Below are 13381 nucleotides of genomic sequence, written 5' to 3'. Positions count from 1 at the left end.
TTGATGGAAATATGTGGGATCAAAAATACCATATTAACCGTGACTCTATGGGCGTCTACATAAAAGACATTGTATTAAGAAGAAGAAAAAATTTTGAACATCGATGAAAAACCTCAATGGGGTGGTTTCGTGGTGCTGGCACGACCGTGTAATTTAATTGGGACTCTATTTACTGGACTTTTTTTCGTAATCATGAATATCAGGCAAATACCGTCGTAAGTCTGACGTTTTATCTAGCCATAATACCTGACCACTGATGTTTTTGATGGAATTGTCGATTTTGACCGAATCTTCAAATTCCTTGAGCGCCTGGTCTATGTTTACAGGATCATAGCCCTGATCTGCCAACTGCTTTCTTAGCATTGCAATATGTACCGACAACTTAAACAACTGTCTCTGAGTTTCCTTTCTTTCTTGTAGAAGTTGCAAGTCTTTTTTCCTTCTCTCCTGAGCAAAATTGGCCTGTTGAATTTGTAAAGTCTTCAAGTTGATGGAGGTACTTTCGTTATTTAGCTTTTCTAACTTCACCCGGTTTAAGTAGTTATCTACAGCAAAATATCCGAGTGTCATCATCGCTAATAGCGACGAAAACTCTCTGATCGGCTTGTCCCCTTCGTGTTCCTTTTGCCGTTCTTGCGTCTCTGGGGCTCGCTGAACTTCCACTTCAATGCTATTAGAATTGGAGAGTTCGTTATAATTAGGTGGAGCATGTTTAGAGCTGAAGTGTGTGGGAGGGCCTATGTGCGTTTGTATACTTCTTCTGCACTCACGAATGGTGCCTTTTATGGATCTGAGAAGCATTTTGGGGTTCCAATGCAGTGCGAAAAAATACAATTTATGATAGTAGAGAAGAGAGAGAGAGCATAATTATCATTGTAGAATGTTGACTTATATTATTTGTACATCAGATGTTATGATTTAAAAGACTTTGAAAGTATGTTTAGTGTCTTCTGGCTTCAGCGATGACCTTGTTCATGTCTTCAATCTTCTTTAAAGATCTCTTGTGAGTACCCAATCTCTTCTTGGCCAACTTCTTAGCTCTCTTTTCACCAGCGTTTCTGATCAATTCGATCAATCTCTTTTCATATGGGGCCAAACCGGCAACTTCCTTGACGATGTCTCTGACAAAGACGGTTCTCTTGGACAAAGCACCCTTTCTGTAAGAGATCTTTGGCTTGACATCCTTTGGGGTGACTTTGTGACCCTTGTTTAATCCACTGGCAATACCTAGAGAGTTGTTAGTAACTGGTTTTTTATGAATCTGGTGAATATAAATCTGATGAGTACTGATTGAATATGAAATGTTAACGATATTTCGGTTTTAGTAGGGCTATGCAGACTGAGATTGAAAGCTCCATTTCTATTTGCTGTTCTAGTCGAAAGTTTGACGATGAGGGCGATATAAACTGTATCCATTGTCTGTTGGAGTTGGTGGTTCCTTATTCAAGATTATGTGTAAATCAGTCATATTTTGACGTTCTTGAATCCTAGTTTCACGGTGGGAATTACAAATCACTTATATCATATGTTCGAGATATTATATCCACGTTTATTCTGAATGTTGGATGTTGAAACATACCTGACTTAACCATTATTAACGTTCTAGTAGTTGAAAATTTTTTTTCTGTGTGAAAATTTTTTTGACGCTTGAGGACTTTGCGCACAAAGATAAAGTGAGGACATACACGACATGGTAATGTGCACTTCGGTTTTAGTCGCGGTAGAAGCTGCTGAGGGGGGCAAAAAACTGGCGGGACCTCCACCGCTTTTTACTGCGCCAGTTACCGCGAAGGATATTGCCTGCAAATAGCAAATTTGTGACGGGTGCACACTCTTAAATAAGATAGGTCACGTTATTAGGGTACCAGCCCTCCATGATATAATATGGTACGTATATTTACAAGATTACACTATTAATAGCATATGCTCCATATGAATCAAACAGAGACCTGCTTAAAATCAAAGCTATATTTTTCCAAGTCCTGACAGACTTCTTTGATGTCTTTCCAGCTATTTGTGGCCAAAAATTGCAGTTCGGTAATTGGTTCATAGGTATCTCTTTTGGCATACTCAAACAAGTAGCTCAACAACTTGTTCTTTCCAACATACACATTATGGCCCTTGTATGCCAAGTAGATCCTCTTACCTTCAATTACAGGTAAACTATCAGATTCCAATTTCTTCATTATATCATATTTAATTCTCCAGGCCACCTTACCCATAGTTTTGATTCTGGCAGGCTTATCCTTCAACAAGTAATTATCCAAACCTCCTTCCTTGCTGATGGTTTTTAAGACCCGGGTACTGACTTTGACCTTAAAGACTTTGTCTAATATCTCTGAGTAAATTGAGGACAGAACAATGTTTGGTTTATGACTTCTCAAGTTCTTGTTACCACTTTCCGAACAAGTCCGAGAACTAGTTCTTTGTAATCCCCCGTATAAGCCCCTGTTTTGACTCTTGAAGAACATGGTTTCATATTCGTAGAGAGGATAGTGTCTCTTGTTTGGAGGAATGGACACCTTACGATCAGCAGGAATCACATCACCTGCCTTATAGGATACCTTTGACAATGGTTTCGCATATCTCGTAATCTTATAGTACTTGTCGGGGGCAAAGAGCCTAGAACCCGTGGTCAAGCCTCTAGTGAAAGTTAACATGATCTTGGTGGATTTGAGGTGTTGAAGATGGTCAAGTGAAAATTTGACTGTCGCGGCCCGCTTAAAGAGCACGGCCGATGATTACGTCAGCATACGACAGAGAGATGGTGATATAACTATTCTGTGCAGTGAACTACTTTGAAGATACTGGGCCTTGGGTAAGACGTGAAAGAATTCACTTGTAGGCTACAAAACAGTGAATCGAGTTGAGTTGTACCGTGAAATGGGAGATGCTTTTTGCAGATGTTGATAGAAGCTGCTCGAGCAACCGGTAGTTTAGAACCTTTCTAGAAAAACCATGTGAATAATACAGATACAAGTAACATGGCACAGAAGTAGCACAGCTAAAGCATGAGTTATGTTTCCTGTGCATGAGATCTGTATTTTTTTCTTCTTGATCTTCAGCTGCAAAAACGTGGATTTCACAGCTTCTTTAATACTGGTGAAAAACAAACTACAAAAAACAAATTTAACAGAAAAGGTAATAATATACTACCGACATCTACTCCCAGACACTTCAAATACCACTAGACACCCGAACATAATATTTCTAGAAGAAATGGAAGCTGTCCTACTAATGACATGAGTAGACGTCCCAAAACTACCCGAATTGCACCAAAATCCAAAAGGAGCCTTTAAACCTCCCAGTATCAACCCTTTCTGTGCAGAGACCTACTACACTCTACAACTGCTCCAATTGCTGAAAATTGTATCTGTACGAACTTGCCCATTCCATGTGCGCCCATTCGGTGTAGATAGCATATGTGCAGGAACAATCAAGCCGTTATCAATCGCCTAGGTACACGCCTACACTCGTTAAGATTATGGATATTAAGTAAGTTTACAGTAACCTCACAGCCGCTACACAAAATTTGCCAGTTTCACTAGACAGTCATGAACAAGTCAATGGAGGACCACCAGTTCTTAACCGAAACATCAGTAGACCCAAACCACTCCTTTGTAAGGGGTGGTCGAGTCCGGACTTTGCCATCTACACGACTGCGAAAATTTTTCGTTTAGGGAGACAGACAAAACAAAGCATAAAGGAAATTAAGACTCACTAATAAAGGGTGCTAATTGGTTGAGACCGGTGGATTTCAGGAAAATAATCGGTTACAGGTATCAATACCTTGATAAGTGCAAATACAACTGCTGTCCCAATTACCAACCTTTCGGTTGCTCTTCCAAACAGCTTACCGTGGGACATTTTATAGACATTCCTCAAACTACTTTTAATTCCCAAAAACAATCATAATAATTTACCTAATTTACTATTCATTTCAAATCAGCATTTCCCATTCCTAATTGATACAATTCCATATATTATGACTGACTTTGCAAAATCGATCTTTGGTTTTTCCTCTTTGAAGAGGGAAATTAGTAACAATTCAAACAATGAGCCGTCACAGGGTCAACCCGAGGATCAAAGTCAACTTCAACTGGATTCTTCCTCACAAGATAACAAGCTTGCGTTTTCCAAGATCTACCCCAAATCCTTAAATAATGTCACCCCTACTACCGCTGAAAATAGCTCTATGGTGTATGGAACCACCTCCTTAAAAAAGCCCGATTCTCATCAGACGTCCAATTTTAACCAGTTCCAGTCAATGCACCAAATCCAGGAAAACTATCAAAACATCCACCAGCAATACCAAGTTGATGCTGGTGACGATGCTGGACTCAAGTCTGATGCATCTCAATCGATAGAGCATCCACCTTCTCAGACTCTGTTCCAACTGTCAGGTGATTTAGGGAAATCGAGAAGTGATTTCAACACTCATCCGATCATCATCACCACCGACGAAACCGGCCAGATGAACCAAACCGAGTCGCAGAGTCATCCCAAAGGTAAGTTGAAGGTGACGATTTTAGAGGCCAGTAACTTGTTGATTCATTCTAACAATTCTCAGCCGTACGTGGTGTGCACCTTTGAGAGCTCTGAGTTCATCACCAACGCTCCCGATTCCTTTAACAACAGATCAGCCACCACTGCCGGTCGCAACAATGGCCTGAACCGGCCCATGTACCAGAGCCAATCGCTGTCCAACCATTTGACGATATCTGATTATAGAGCTGGAATTTCTAATCCTGTATGGAATCATGAAGCCATTTTTGACGTGGTGGGAAACAAGTCGGAGTTGGAAATCTCCATCTACGACCTGAGCACAGATGACTCGTTCTTGGGTCATGTTCGTATCCACCCATTTTTGTACGACCAGAAGCGTAACAATGGTTCGTGGTTCAATTTGGCACCTCGAGTGGCTGGTGAACGGGTTTCAGGCTCCATTAAGATCAAATGGGAATATTCCAATCTTCTTAACCACTCCTACGGACCCGAAGACTTTGAGATTTTGAGATTATTGGGTAAAGGAACCTTTGGTAAGGTGTACCAGGTGAAAAAACGGGATAATAATAGAATTTACGCTATGAAGGTTTTAAGTAAAAAGGTTATTGTCAAGAAGAAAGAAATCGCACACACCATCGGTGAACGGAATATTTTGGTTCGTACTTCAGCAGCTCAATCTCCTTTTATTGTTGGATTGAAGTTCTCCTTCCAAACCCCTACTGATTTATACTTGGTGACAGATTACATGTCAGGAGGAGAATTATTCTGGCATTTGCAAAAGGAAGGAAGATTCCCAGAAGACAGAGCCAAGTTTTACATTGCTGAATTGGTGTTAGCATTGGAACATTTACATGATAATGATATCGTTTATAGAGACTTGAAGCCAGAAAACATCTTACTTGATGCCAATGGGCATATTGTATTATGTGATTTCGGGTTATCCAAAGCCAATTTGAACAATGATGGTACTACCAACACCTTCTGTGGTACCACCGAATACTTAGCTCCTGAAGTGTTACTTGATGAACTGGGATATACCAAGATGGTTGATTTCTGGTCGTTGGGAGTATTAATTTTCGAAATGTGCTGTGGTTGGTCTCCCTTCTACGCCGAAAACACCCAGCAAATGTACAAGAACATTGCCTTTGGGAAAGTTCGCTTCCCCAAGGAAATCTTGAGCAGCGAAGGAAGATTATTTGTTAAGAGACTATTGAACAGGAACCCTAAGCATCGTTTAGGTTCCCTTAATGATGCCAGAGAATTGAAAGCACACCCATTTTTCCACGATATCGACTGGGAATTATTGAAGAACAAAACCATTCCTCCACCTTTCAAACCCCATTTGACGTCTGAGCTCGACACCTCTAACTTTGATCCTGAATTCACCAACGAGTCAACTTCGGTGCTAAAGAAGCAAATGGAAATGGCATCAACTCCTTTGAGTCCTGGAATTCAAGCCAACTTCAAGGGATTTACATATGTGGATGCGTCAGCCATGGATGACCATTTCAGCAAAAGCCACCGTTACAACAGCTTCAGAGCTCCCGGTAGCTTTATTCCAGGTAACCCTAATTTACCTCCTGACGAAGATGTTATAGATGATCAAATCGACGAGGAAGATGAAATGGATGTTGATATGGAAGATGAAGAGTTCATCAATGGAAGATTCGATTTGTAATTTTACCTACAGCTTTGTATATTACCTTACCTTATAACCTTTGTTCATTAATATATGGCTAGATAAATGAACGGTGCACGACATCCCATACGACAGGCACCGCGAACGAAAAACCAAAACTAAAACCAAAACTAACACCCAAAACGAAGCATAGTTAAACCAAAATGGCACATCCTGGTAGACCAAGACGGCGCAATAAGACCCCAAGTCAGAGCATACCACATCAACAAGTTCCACAACACTACCTCAAACCCATAAAAGAGGAGCCCACAACCAATTTGCACGATGAGAGCGATTTGATATCGTTTCGAACTGACGCATACACAAGGTTTATTAACAATCAAGAACTATTGGAAAACGTGGTCTCCAAGTACATCCACTCTTCTAAGATCATACCTCCCAAGTCGTTCCCCGACCCGCTTCCCAAGAGTTCAGACCTAAATGCGTTAAAATACGATGAAGTGTATTTTGGAGATTTGGCAGCGTTGAAGCACATAAACGAGAAGCTAGAGAAGGAATTGAACAGTAAAGAAGAAGACATAACACTCAGTAAAGAGTACGAATTTCAAAGTCAAAGCACCGCTCGTTTGGCCCGTTTGACCTGTGACCTCAAAGATGAGCTGTGTATTGAGGCATTGGAAACAGAGATGAAAAAGATATTGGCTGAGTACAAAAACACTTTCCATATGAAATTCGAGTCCATCCAAAACTATAAGCCTTACAAAGCGTCTATAGATGTCCACGTGGACAGTGCTCCTGCAAATTATAACCCTCGTCTGTTGGACTCAATGATAAATATGAACCAGCCACAACTGCCCGAACAAAACAACATTGAAATCCCCCACAACCCGGGTTTGGGGCAGAACGGAAACTCTCACACTAATGGTCAGGATGGTGGGAATGGGGACAATGACTATTTTGACAACTCATTCTTGGAGTTCCAACAACCTCAGCTGAAAGACATGTTGAATGATATAGTGGATGATGACATGGGAGGCCTTATTAACTTCCAGGATGATGACATTATGAACGGTAACTTTGATGAGGACTTCTTGAGCCAAATTGACCACAGCATGGAATAAAACGATACTTTGTACAATTATGTATTAATAGATAACCACCCAATTGGCCCGTATATGGTAGATTTGGCCATTAAATGATATATGTGGATGACTAGTAAACAGAAACTTTCCTAAGCAGATTGGCCTATTTTGATGTAAGCCTTCATTCGTCTTAGTGATTCCTCATGTGCCAGAAGGAATCCAAATCATCTCAAAATTTCTCACTGTTTTGATTTTCGAAAGGATAAGAATAGCCACCGTATTGATGATACAAGGAACAACACGGAGCAGAATAAGACAGCAGAAACTTCGTATCACTTTCTTTGGATACTTCCTTGTATTGTTGTTTTTTGCACTGCTTCAAGTAATATCCATTGTTTTTTTCACTCAAGGATTCCTTTTATCTAGAGAAGTTCCAGATATAATATCCAATTGTTCCGATGAAGTCCAGGCCTGTCTTGTTCCCAAATTCGAAAAGGCAATAGTATTGGTTATAGATGCGTTGCGGTTCGACTTTGCCATTCCTGTTGAAGGCAGTGAAATGTTCTACCATAACAATTTTCCTATTCTATACGAGCTTCATACGAATCAACCTCAAAAGTCTGTGTTGTTAAAGTTTATAGCGGACCCTCCCACAACAACATTACAACGTTTAAAAGGGCTAACGACGGGCTCTTTGCCAACCTTCATCGATGCGGGTTCTAATTTCAACGGGGATGAAATAGACGAGGATAACTGGGTTCTACAGCTATATAACCACAACAAGTCGGTGGCGTTCATGGGAGATGATACTTGGCAAGCTTTGTTTAAGAAGTACATAAATCCACAGCTCAACTTCCCATATCCATCTTTGAACGTGTGGGATTTCCATACGGTTGACAACGGGGTATTGGAGAATCTTCATCCGCTTCTTAAGGATCCTCAAAAAAGTTCCAAGTGGGATGTTTTGATAGGTCATTTCTTGGGAGTGGACCATATAGGCCACCGGTATGGGCCCAATCACCATACAATGAAGGAGAAGTTGAATCAAATGAATGAAGAAATCAAGAAGGTTATTGAAGAAATGGACGATTCTACCCTATTAGTGGTGATGGGAGACCACGGAATGGACTCTACTGGAAATCATGGAGGAGACTCTTCTGATGAGTTGGAATCGACGTTATTCATGTACACAAAGAAAAAGAATTTCCAGATGAATAAGCAGAAGGTGAAGGCAAATGCCTATGATATTCTGAAACTTGGTACAAATTATAGAACAGTCAACCAGATTGATTTGGTACCCACCATATCTTTATTATTAGGATTACCAATACCGCACAACAACTTGGGATTTCCTATTGATGAACTTTTTGAAAGCGATAAGGTGTTAAATCAGGTTTCTTATAAAGTGGTTCAACAAATCAACCAGTTCAGAATGAACTCAAATAACGAGAAAATCATCAAAAACCAAGAGTTGAACGATAAGTATGCGTTCTTGATCAGCAACTACGAAAGGTTCCTGGGTAACAAGAAGTACACTTCCGATTTGATATCTATTTCGAAATCTTTCCAGTACGACAACTTGGAATACTGCAAATCATTGTGGGCGAGATTCGATATGAAGTTCATTGTTTTTGGACTTCTGTTATTGGCATTATCGTTCGTGTTCATTTTAACCTATTCCAGATCAATCCCATCCGTGAGAGTATCAACGATGTCTTTTGAGTTTTTGGGGTCCGTGATTGCTATGTCATTACTAGGAATTGTTTTGAGCTTGTCCATATATATTGTGTTGATGCCTCACAATCTTATGCTCAGACACTGTTTGGCCGGTGGAGTTGGAATAGGAATGGTGATTGGATTCTGGGCCCCTATAATGGATAGATTCAGTGTCAATTGGTTGATTCACCAGATATTTGACTTCTTCATATACAATTTCAATAGCTGGTCGTTCATGGGATTGATTTACTTGGTATTGCATTGTCTCATCTTTGCCTCTAATTCTTATGTGATATGGGAGGACAAGATGGCGAGCTTCTTCTTATCGATGTTCGGAGTATGTGGGATAATATCCATTGCGTCCAACACTAAAACACCCCAAGAGTCCCGTATTCTTGGAATTTTGCATTGCTTAACGTTTGTGGTTGTTACCAGATTGATATCAATGGTGAACTTGTGCAGAGAAGAACAAGGAGATTACTGTCGTCCAACGTTCGAAGTGACGTGGTGGTCGGTTTTACTATTGCATGTAATGGCTTACTTTCTTCCGTTGGTCATCAAATCATTCTACAGATTAACAAACTCCTACCACTCTGCGGCTCCTTTATGGATGAAGTCAGGGTTTCGGTTTCTTCTCTTCATGAATGCCACTTATTGGACGTTGGAGTACATGGATGATAATGGGATTTTTGAGAAGTTACATTTGAGTACTTCCTTCACCCACTTTTTAACCAACAACTTGATCAAGTCCTTCAAGTTGGCGATTTCAAGAATCGTGTTATTTATTAGTTTGGTATTGGCCAACTACGGCTGGTCCAGAGGCCCTTTGTGTGTGAAGATTGATTTCTCCAAGTCAACAACAGACCAAGAAATGGAAGAGCCCAAGATCACAAGTCCAGAGCCAAATGAAGATTCAAAGAGCTCACCAGATGATTCTCAGGAGCTTGGAGAAGAAAAACCAACTGCTACCATTCTAGGATACGAAAACATCTATGGGTCTTCGTATTTCTTGTTGGTTATCAATTTTGCAGCAGCCATAATGCTCACATCTAAGCCATTGGGTGCATTATCAATTGCTGGGTTATTGGTTCAAATCTTGTCATTTTTGGAGATCATGGATTTGTTGGACTTACGAAGAAATCTTATAAGTCCCATCATTTTTGGATTATTGGCATACCAAAATTTCTTTAGCACTGGTCATCAAGCCACCATCCCTTCCATTCAATGGGATGTTGCATTTCTAACTAATGATGATATAATGTTTCCGTTCACTCATATCAACCTCGTGTTGAATAATTTTGGGTCTTTCATTCTTGTGTGTTTGGCAATTCCATTGGTGATATTGTGGAGAGTTCCTCCCACTAACAAGCCCATTGCGGTATTATCCCAAGTGATAAGTATCACCACCTCGTTAATAACCTATCAGACATTGCTCAGTTTGTCAAGCTTCATATTTACTGCCCACTTCCGAAGACACTTGATGGTGTGGAAGATATTTGCTCCGAGATTCATGTTAAATGGAGTTTTACAAGTATTGATCAACGTTGTTTTGATTTTTATAACGTTATGGTTTGGAGTCAACAAGGTGTTAAGCCAAGTGAACCGGATATTTGGAAAGTAGATCTCACTCGGTATACGTTACTTTACGATAATAGACATAATATGATTTACCGCACACATTAATTTCGCAACTAGTGATTTTTGTTTTTTACTAACGATAATGCTACGATGTATATTGTGGGTACTATGGTTCACAACAATATCTACGTGTGCTGAGGTACAGTTCCCTAAGTTTGAAGCCACAAGTTCCTTCAATTCATCTTTTACGCCAGATCACATGCGCTATTTGAGAAACGAAACAAAATCACTCTTTGACCACGCTTGGACATCATACATGAAATATGGCTTTCCTATGGATGAGGTGAGACCAATCACTTGTGAGCCATATGGCCCCGACGTTAAGGATTACACCAACGTGATACGAAACGACGTTCTTGGAAATATATCTCTGACCCTAATGGATAATCTTGATACGTTGGTGATTCTTGAAAAATGGGATGATTTGGAGATGGCATTGGGGTATTTGTACCGAGAGAAAGATTCATACTTTGACAAGGATGTGGTAGTACAAGTGTTCGAGATGACCATCCGGTCATTGGGAGGATTACTTTCGATACATACAATATTGAGTGACAGCTCACTAATGAAGAACTTGCGATTTCGCCAGATATGCCAGAATTACGATGGGTTTCTTCTTGAAATGGCATATGATTTGGGCAAGCGGTTGATCCCTGCCTTCAAAACCACAAATAATATTCCAGTCCCGCGAGTTAACTTGAAAAGAGGTGTCAAAGGAGTGCCATCCAGTTTACAATTAGAAACATGCACATCTGGAGTCACCACGCCAGTCCTAGAAATGACGTTACTTTCGAAGTTAACGGGTGACCTACAATTTGAAAAGTACACCCAGCTAGCATTTTGGAAGATTTGGAATTCAAGACTGTCTTTGGATTTGCTCCCCATGACGATTTCCCCAGCGGAAAGTGAATGGAAGGATTCGATTACAGGAATCGGAGCCTCAATTGATTCCTTCTACGAGTATTGCGTCAAAGGATCGATATTATTTGATGATACGCATATGTGGGAAGTTTTCAAAACTTCATATAAGGCACTTATGACCCATCTGGTTAAGGGTAGTCCAGACGAGTTCACTTCACTAATCTTCGCAAACATTGGTAGTGAGGAAGGGCTAGATGCTACAATTTGGATTGACCTGTTGAGCGGCTTTTGGCCAGGTGTGCAAGTGCTAAGTGGACAGTTGAAAGATGCCATTGGTACACATATGGTGTTTTTAAAGCTTTGGGATTATTTTCAAATAATCCCCGAAAGATGGAATTTTTTGCTACCAAAAGAAGCGATTAAACTGGAGGAAGATACCATTGGCTTGGAATGGTATCCTTTAAGACCCGAGTTTGTAGAGTCCACTTACTACTTATACCAAGCCACGCACGATCCCATGTACCTTCAAATCGGTGAAACGGTGTTGAATCTCTTCAAAACCAAGTTCATGGCTCCATGCGGGTTCAAGGGGGTCCAGGACGTTAGAACAGGTTCATTTCAAAATAGGATGGAGTCGTTTGTCCTTAGTGAGACCTTGAAGTACTTGTACTTGCTATTTGACGAACAAAACGAGGTATTTTTGCACAGCAAAAGAATGGGAGATACAAACTGGGTATTCTCCACAGAGGGACATCCATTATGGTTTGACTACAATACAGAGAAGACGTTTAAAGGTTCTAATATCACTCCAAAGAAACATGAGTTTGTCGCTGAGGGACACCGTGAGAACCTGATGTTCAAGTCATTTAAAGGACTTTTCAGCACCACTCGAAAGCTAAAAGATGGAACCACCAAAGATATTACAATCGAGTATATCGATGATCATGAGTTTGTGGATCCATTCCAGTATAAGTTTGACAAGTGTGAAGTCAACCCATTTACAAGTGGTAGTACAGATTTCATGAAGTCCAGCTACTATGAACTAGATAACTTGTTCAATTTAGACTACGAGTATTCCTCGCACCTTTACCATCCCCATTATCTTCCACAAACAAGTCTAGATAACAGCTACATCGAGTTGGCGGATGACTTCTACAAACGCTTCACTCTATTTAATCCCAAGCTCACATGCTCACTTCAATCAAACACCGAGAAATTCGACATTTTCATAGGTGACAAGACTAGCATTCGAAACAATTCATTGACGTTGATCCCACTGTCGAACACTCTCTGGATCCATGAGTTTGACAATGTCCGCCTATCGATGGAGTTAATACAGAAAGGAAAAATAGATTCGAGGCATAATTATATTACTCAGCAGCAAGTAGAAACCACTAATCTGAGATTGGTGGAAGGAGTGTTGGATCCAAACATAACTCTCTACGATGCATCAGTGAGAATCACACGCATTAATGGGGTGTTCGTTAAACCTGAACATGAACTTGTTGTTTCGAGATTCACGCAAGATCAGCTTAAGCGCCCCGGCGCAAACAAGAGAAAGGATCGTCTAACCATATACAACTCACAGGTTCTTCTTGATGGTGTGGTGATAGAGAACTTGCGAATAACAGATTGAATATGCCAATTTTAAGGTGTTCTACCTATTACATAATACAGAACTCTAATAAATAAGGTTCGGAATTAATAGCCGTTGGGCGAAGAAAGTGACAACAGAACATAAGTACACAAGTACACAAAACATAAAAGGACAGTAGACAACAATAGATATGCATAACAACACGAATGCCGTATAGACTCTCTGATGAGTCAGGTTCTTCAAGTGTCTATAAATACCGGTACCGGTCCCAAGTTCAGAAGGCTGCAAAATATCAGTAGTTCCTTGTATAACCGAAAGAATCCAAAATCGCGGCCTTGACTC

At 40.4% G+C, this 13381-nt stretch overlaps 7 protein-coding genes across 7 annotated transcripts; 4 read left to right on the top strand and 3 right to left on the bottom strand. All coding sequences in view use genetic code 12, as the record gives it.

Annotated features, from left to right (window-relative positions):
- Positions 1–165: 165 nt before the first annotated feature.
- On the bottom strand, positions 166–801 carry PSN45_000611 (uncharacterized protein; the record flags this gene model as incomplete). Its single annotated transcript, XM_006688806.1, has 1 exon — positions 166–801. The coding sequence occupies one exon, from the start codon at positions 799–801 to the stop codon at positions 166–168; it is 636 nt and encodes a 211-aa protein (XP_006688869.1).
- A 139-nt stretch (positions 802–940) lies between these two features.
- On the bottom strand, positions 941–1592 carry rpl36 (60S ribosomal protein eL36; the record flags this gene model as incomplete). The annotated part of the gene is made up of 2 exons (XM_006688023.2): positions 941–1227; positions 1580–1592. 2 exons carry the CDS (start codon positions 1590–1592, stop codon positions 941–943), a joined length of 300 nt encoding a protein of 99 aa, XP_006688086.1.
- Positions 1593–1937: 345 nt separating this feature from the next.
- PSN45_000609 (mitochondrial 54S ribosomal protein bL28m) lies at positions 1938–2660 on the bottom strand (the record flags this gene model as incomplete). The annotated part of the gene is made up of 1 exon (XM_006688021.2): positions 1938–2660. One exon carries the CDS (start codon positions 2658–2660, stop codon positions 1938–1940), a length of 723 nt encoding a protein of 240 aa, XP_006688084.1.
- A 1325-nt stretch (positions 2661–3985) lies between these two features.
- On the top strand, positions 3986–6184 carry SCH9 (Serine/threonine-protein kinase; the record flags this gene model as incomplete). Its single annotated transcript, XM_006688020.1, has 1 exon — positions 3986–6184. One exon carries the CDS (start codon positions 3986–3988, stop codon positions 6182–6184), a length of 2199 nt encoding a protein of 732 aa, XP_006688083.1.
- Positions 6185–6348: 164 nt separating this feature from the next.
- PSN45_000607 (uncharacterized protein) lies at positions 6349–7266 on the top strand (the record flags this gene model as incomplete). The annotated part of the gene is made up of 1 exon (XM_006688019.2): positions 6349–7266. The coding sequence occupies one exon, from the start codon at positions 6349–6351 to the stop codon at positions 7264–7266; it is 918 nt and encodes a 305-aa protein (XP_006688082.1).
- A 244-nt stretch (positions 7267–7510) lies between these two features.
- Positions 7511–10564, top strand: GPI13 (mannose-ethanolamine phosphotransferase gpi13; the record flags this gene model as incomplete). The annotated part of the gene is made up of 1 exon (XM_066157486.1): positions 7511–10564. The coding sequence occupies one exon, from the start codon at positions 7511–7513 to the stop codon at positions 10562–10564; it is 3054 nt and encodes a 1017-aa protein (XP_066013583.1).
- A 216-nt stretch (positions 10565–10780) lies between these two features.
- Positions 10781–13078, top strand: PSN45_000605 (alpha mannosidase; the record flags this gene model as incomplete). Its single annotated transcript, XM_006688017.2, has 1 exon — positions 10781–13078. The coding sequence occupies one exon, from the start codon at positions 10781–10783 to the stop codon at positions 13076–13078; it is 2298 nt and encodes a 765-aa protein (XP_006688080.2).
- Between the last annotated feature and the right edge of the window lie 303 nt (positions 13079–13381).

Source organism: Yamadazyma tenuis, chromosome 1, assembly GCF_029203305.1.
Source record: "Yamadazyma tenuis chromosome 1, complete sequence".
Lineage (NCBI taxonomy): Eukaryota > Fungi > Ascomycota > Pichiomycetes > Serinales > Debaryomycetaceae > Yamadazyma > Yamadazyma tenuis.
This window is presented reverse-complemented; position numbering and strand designations above follow the sequence as displayed.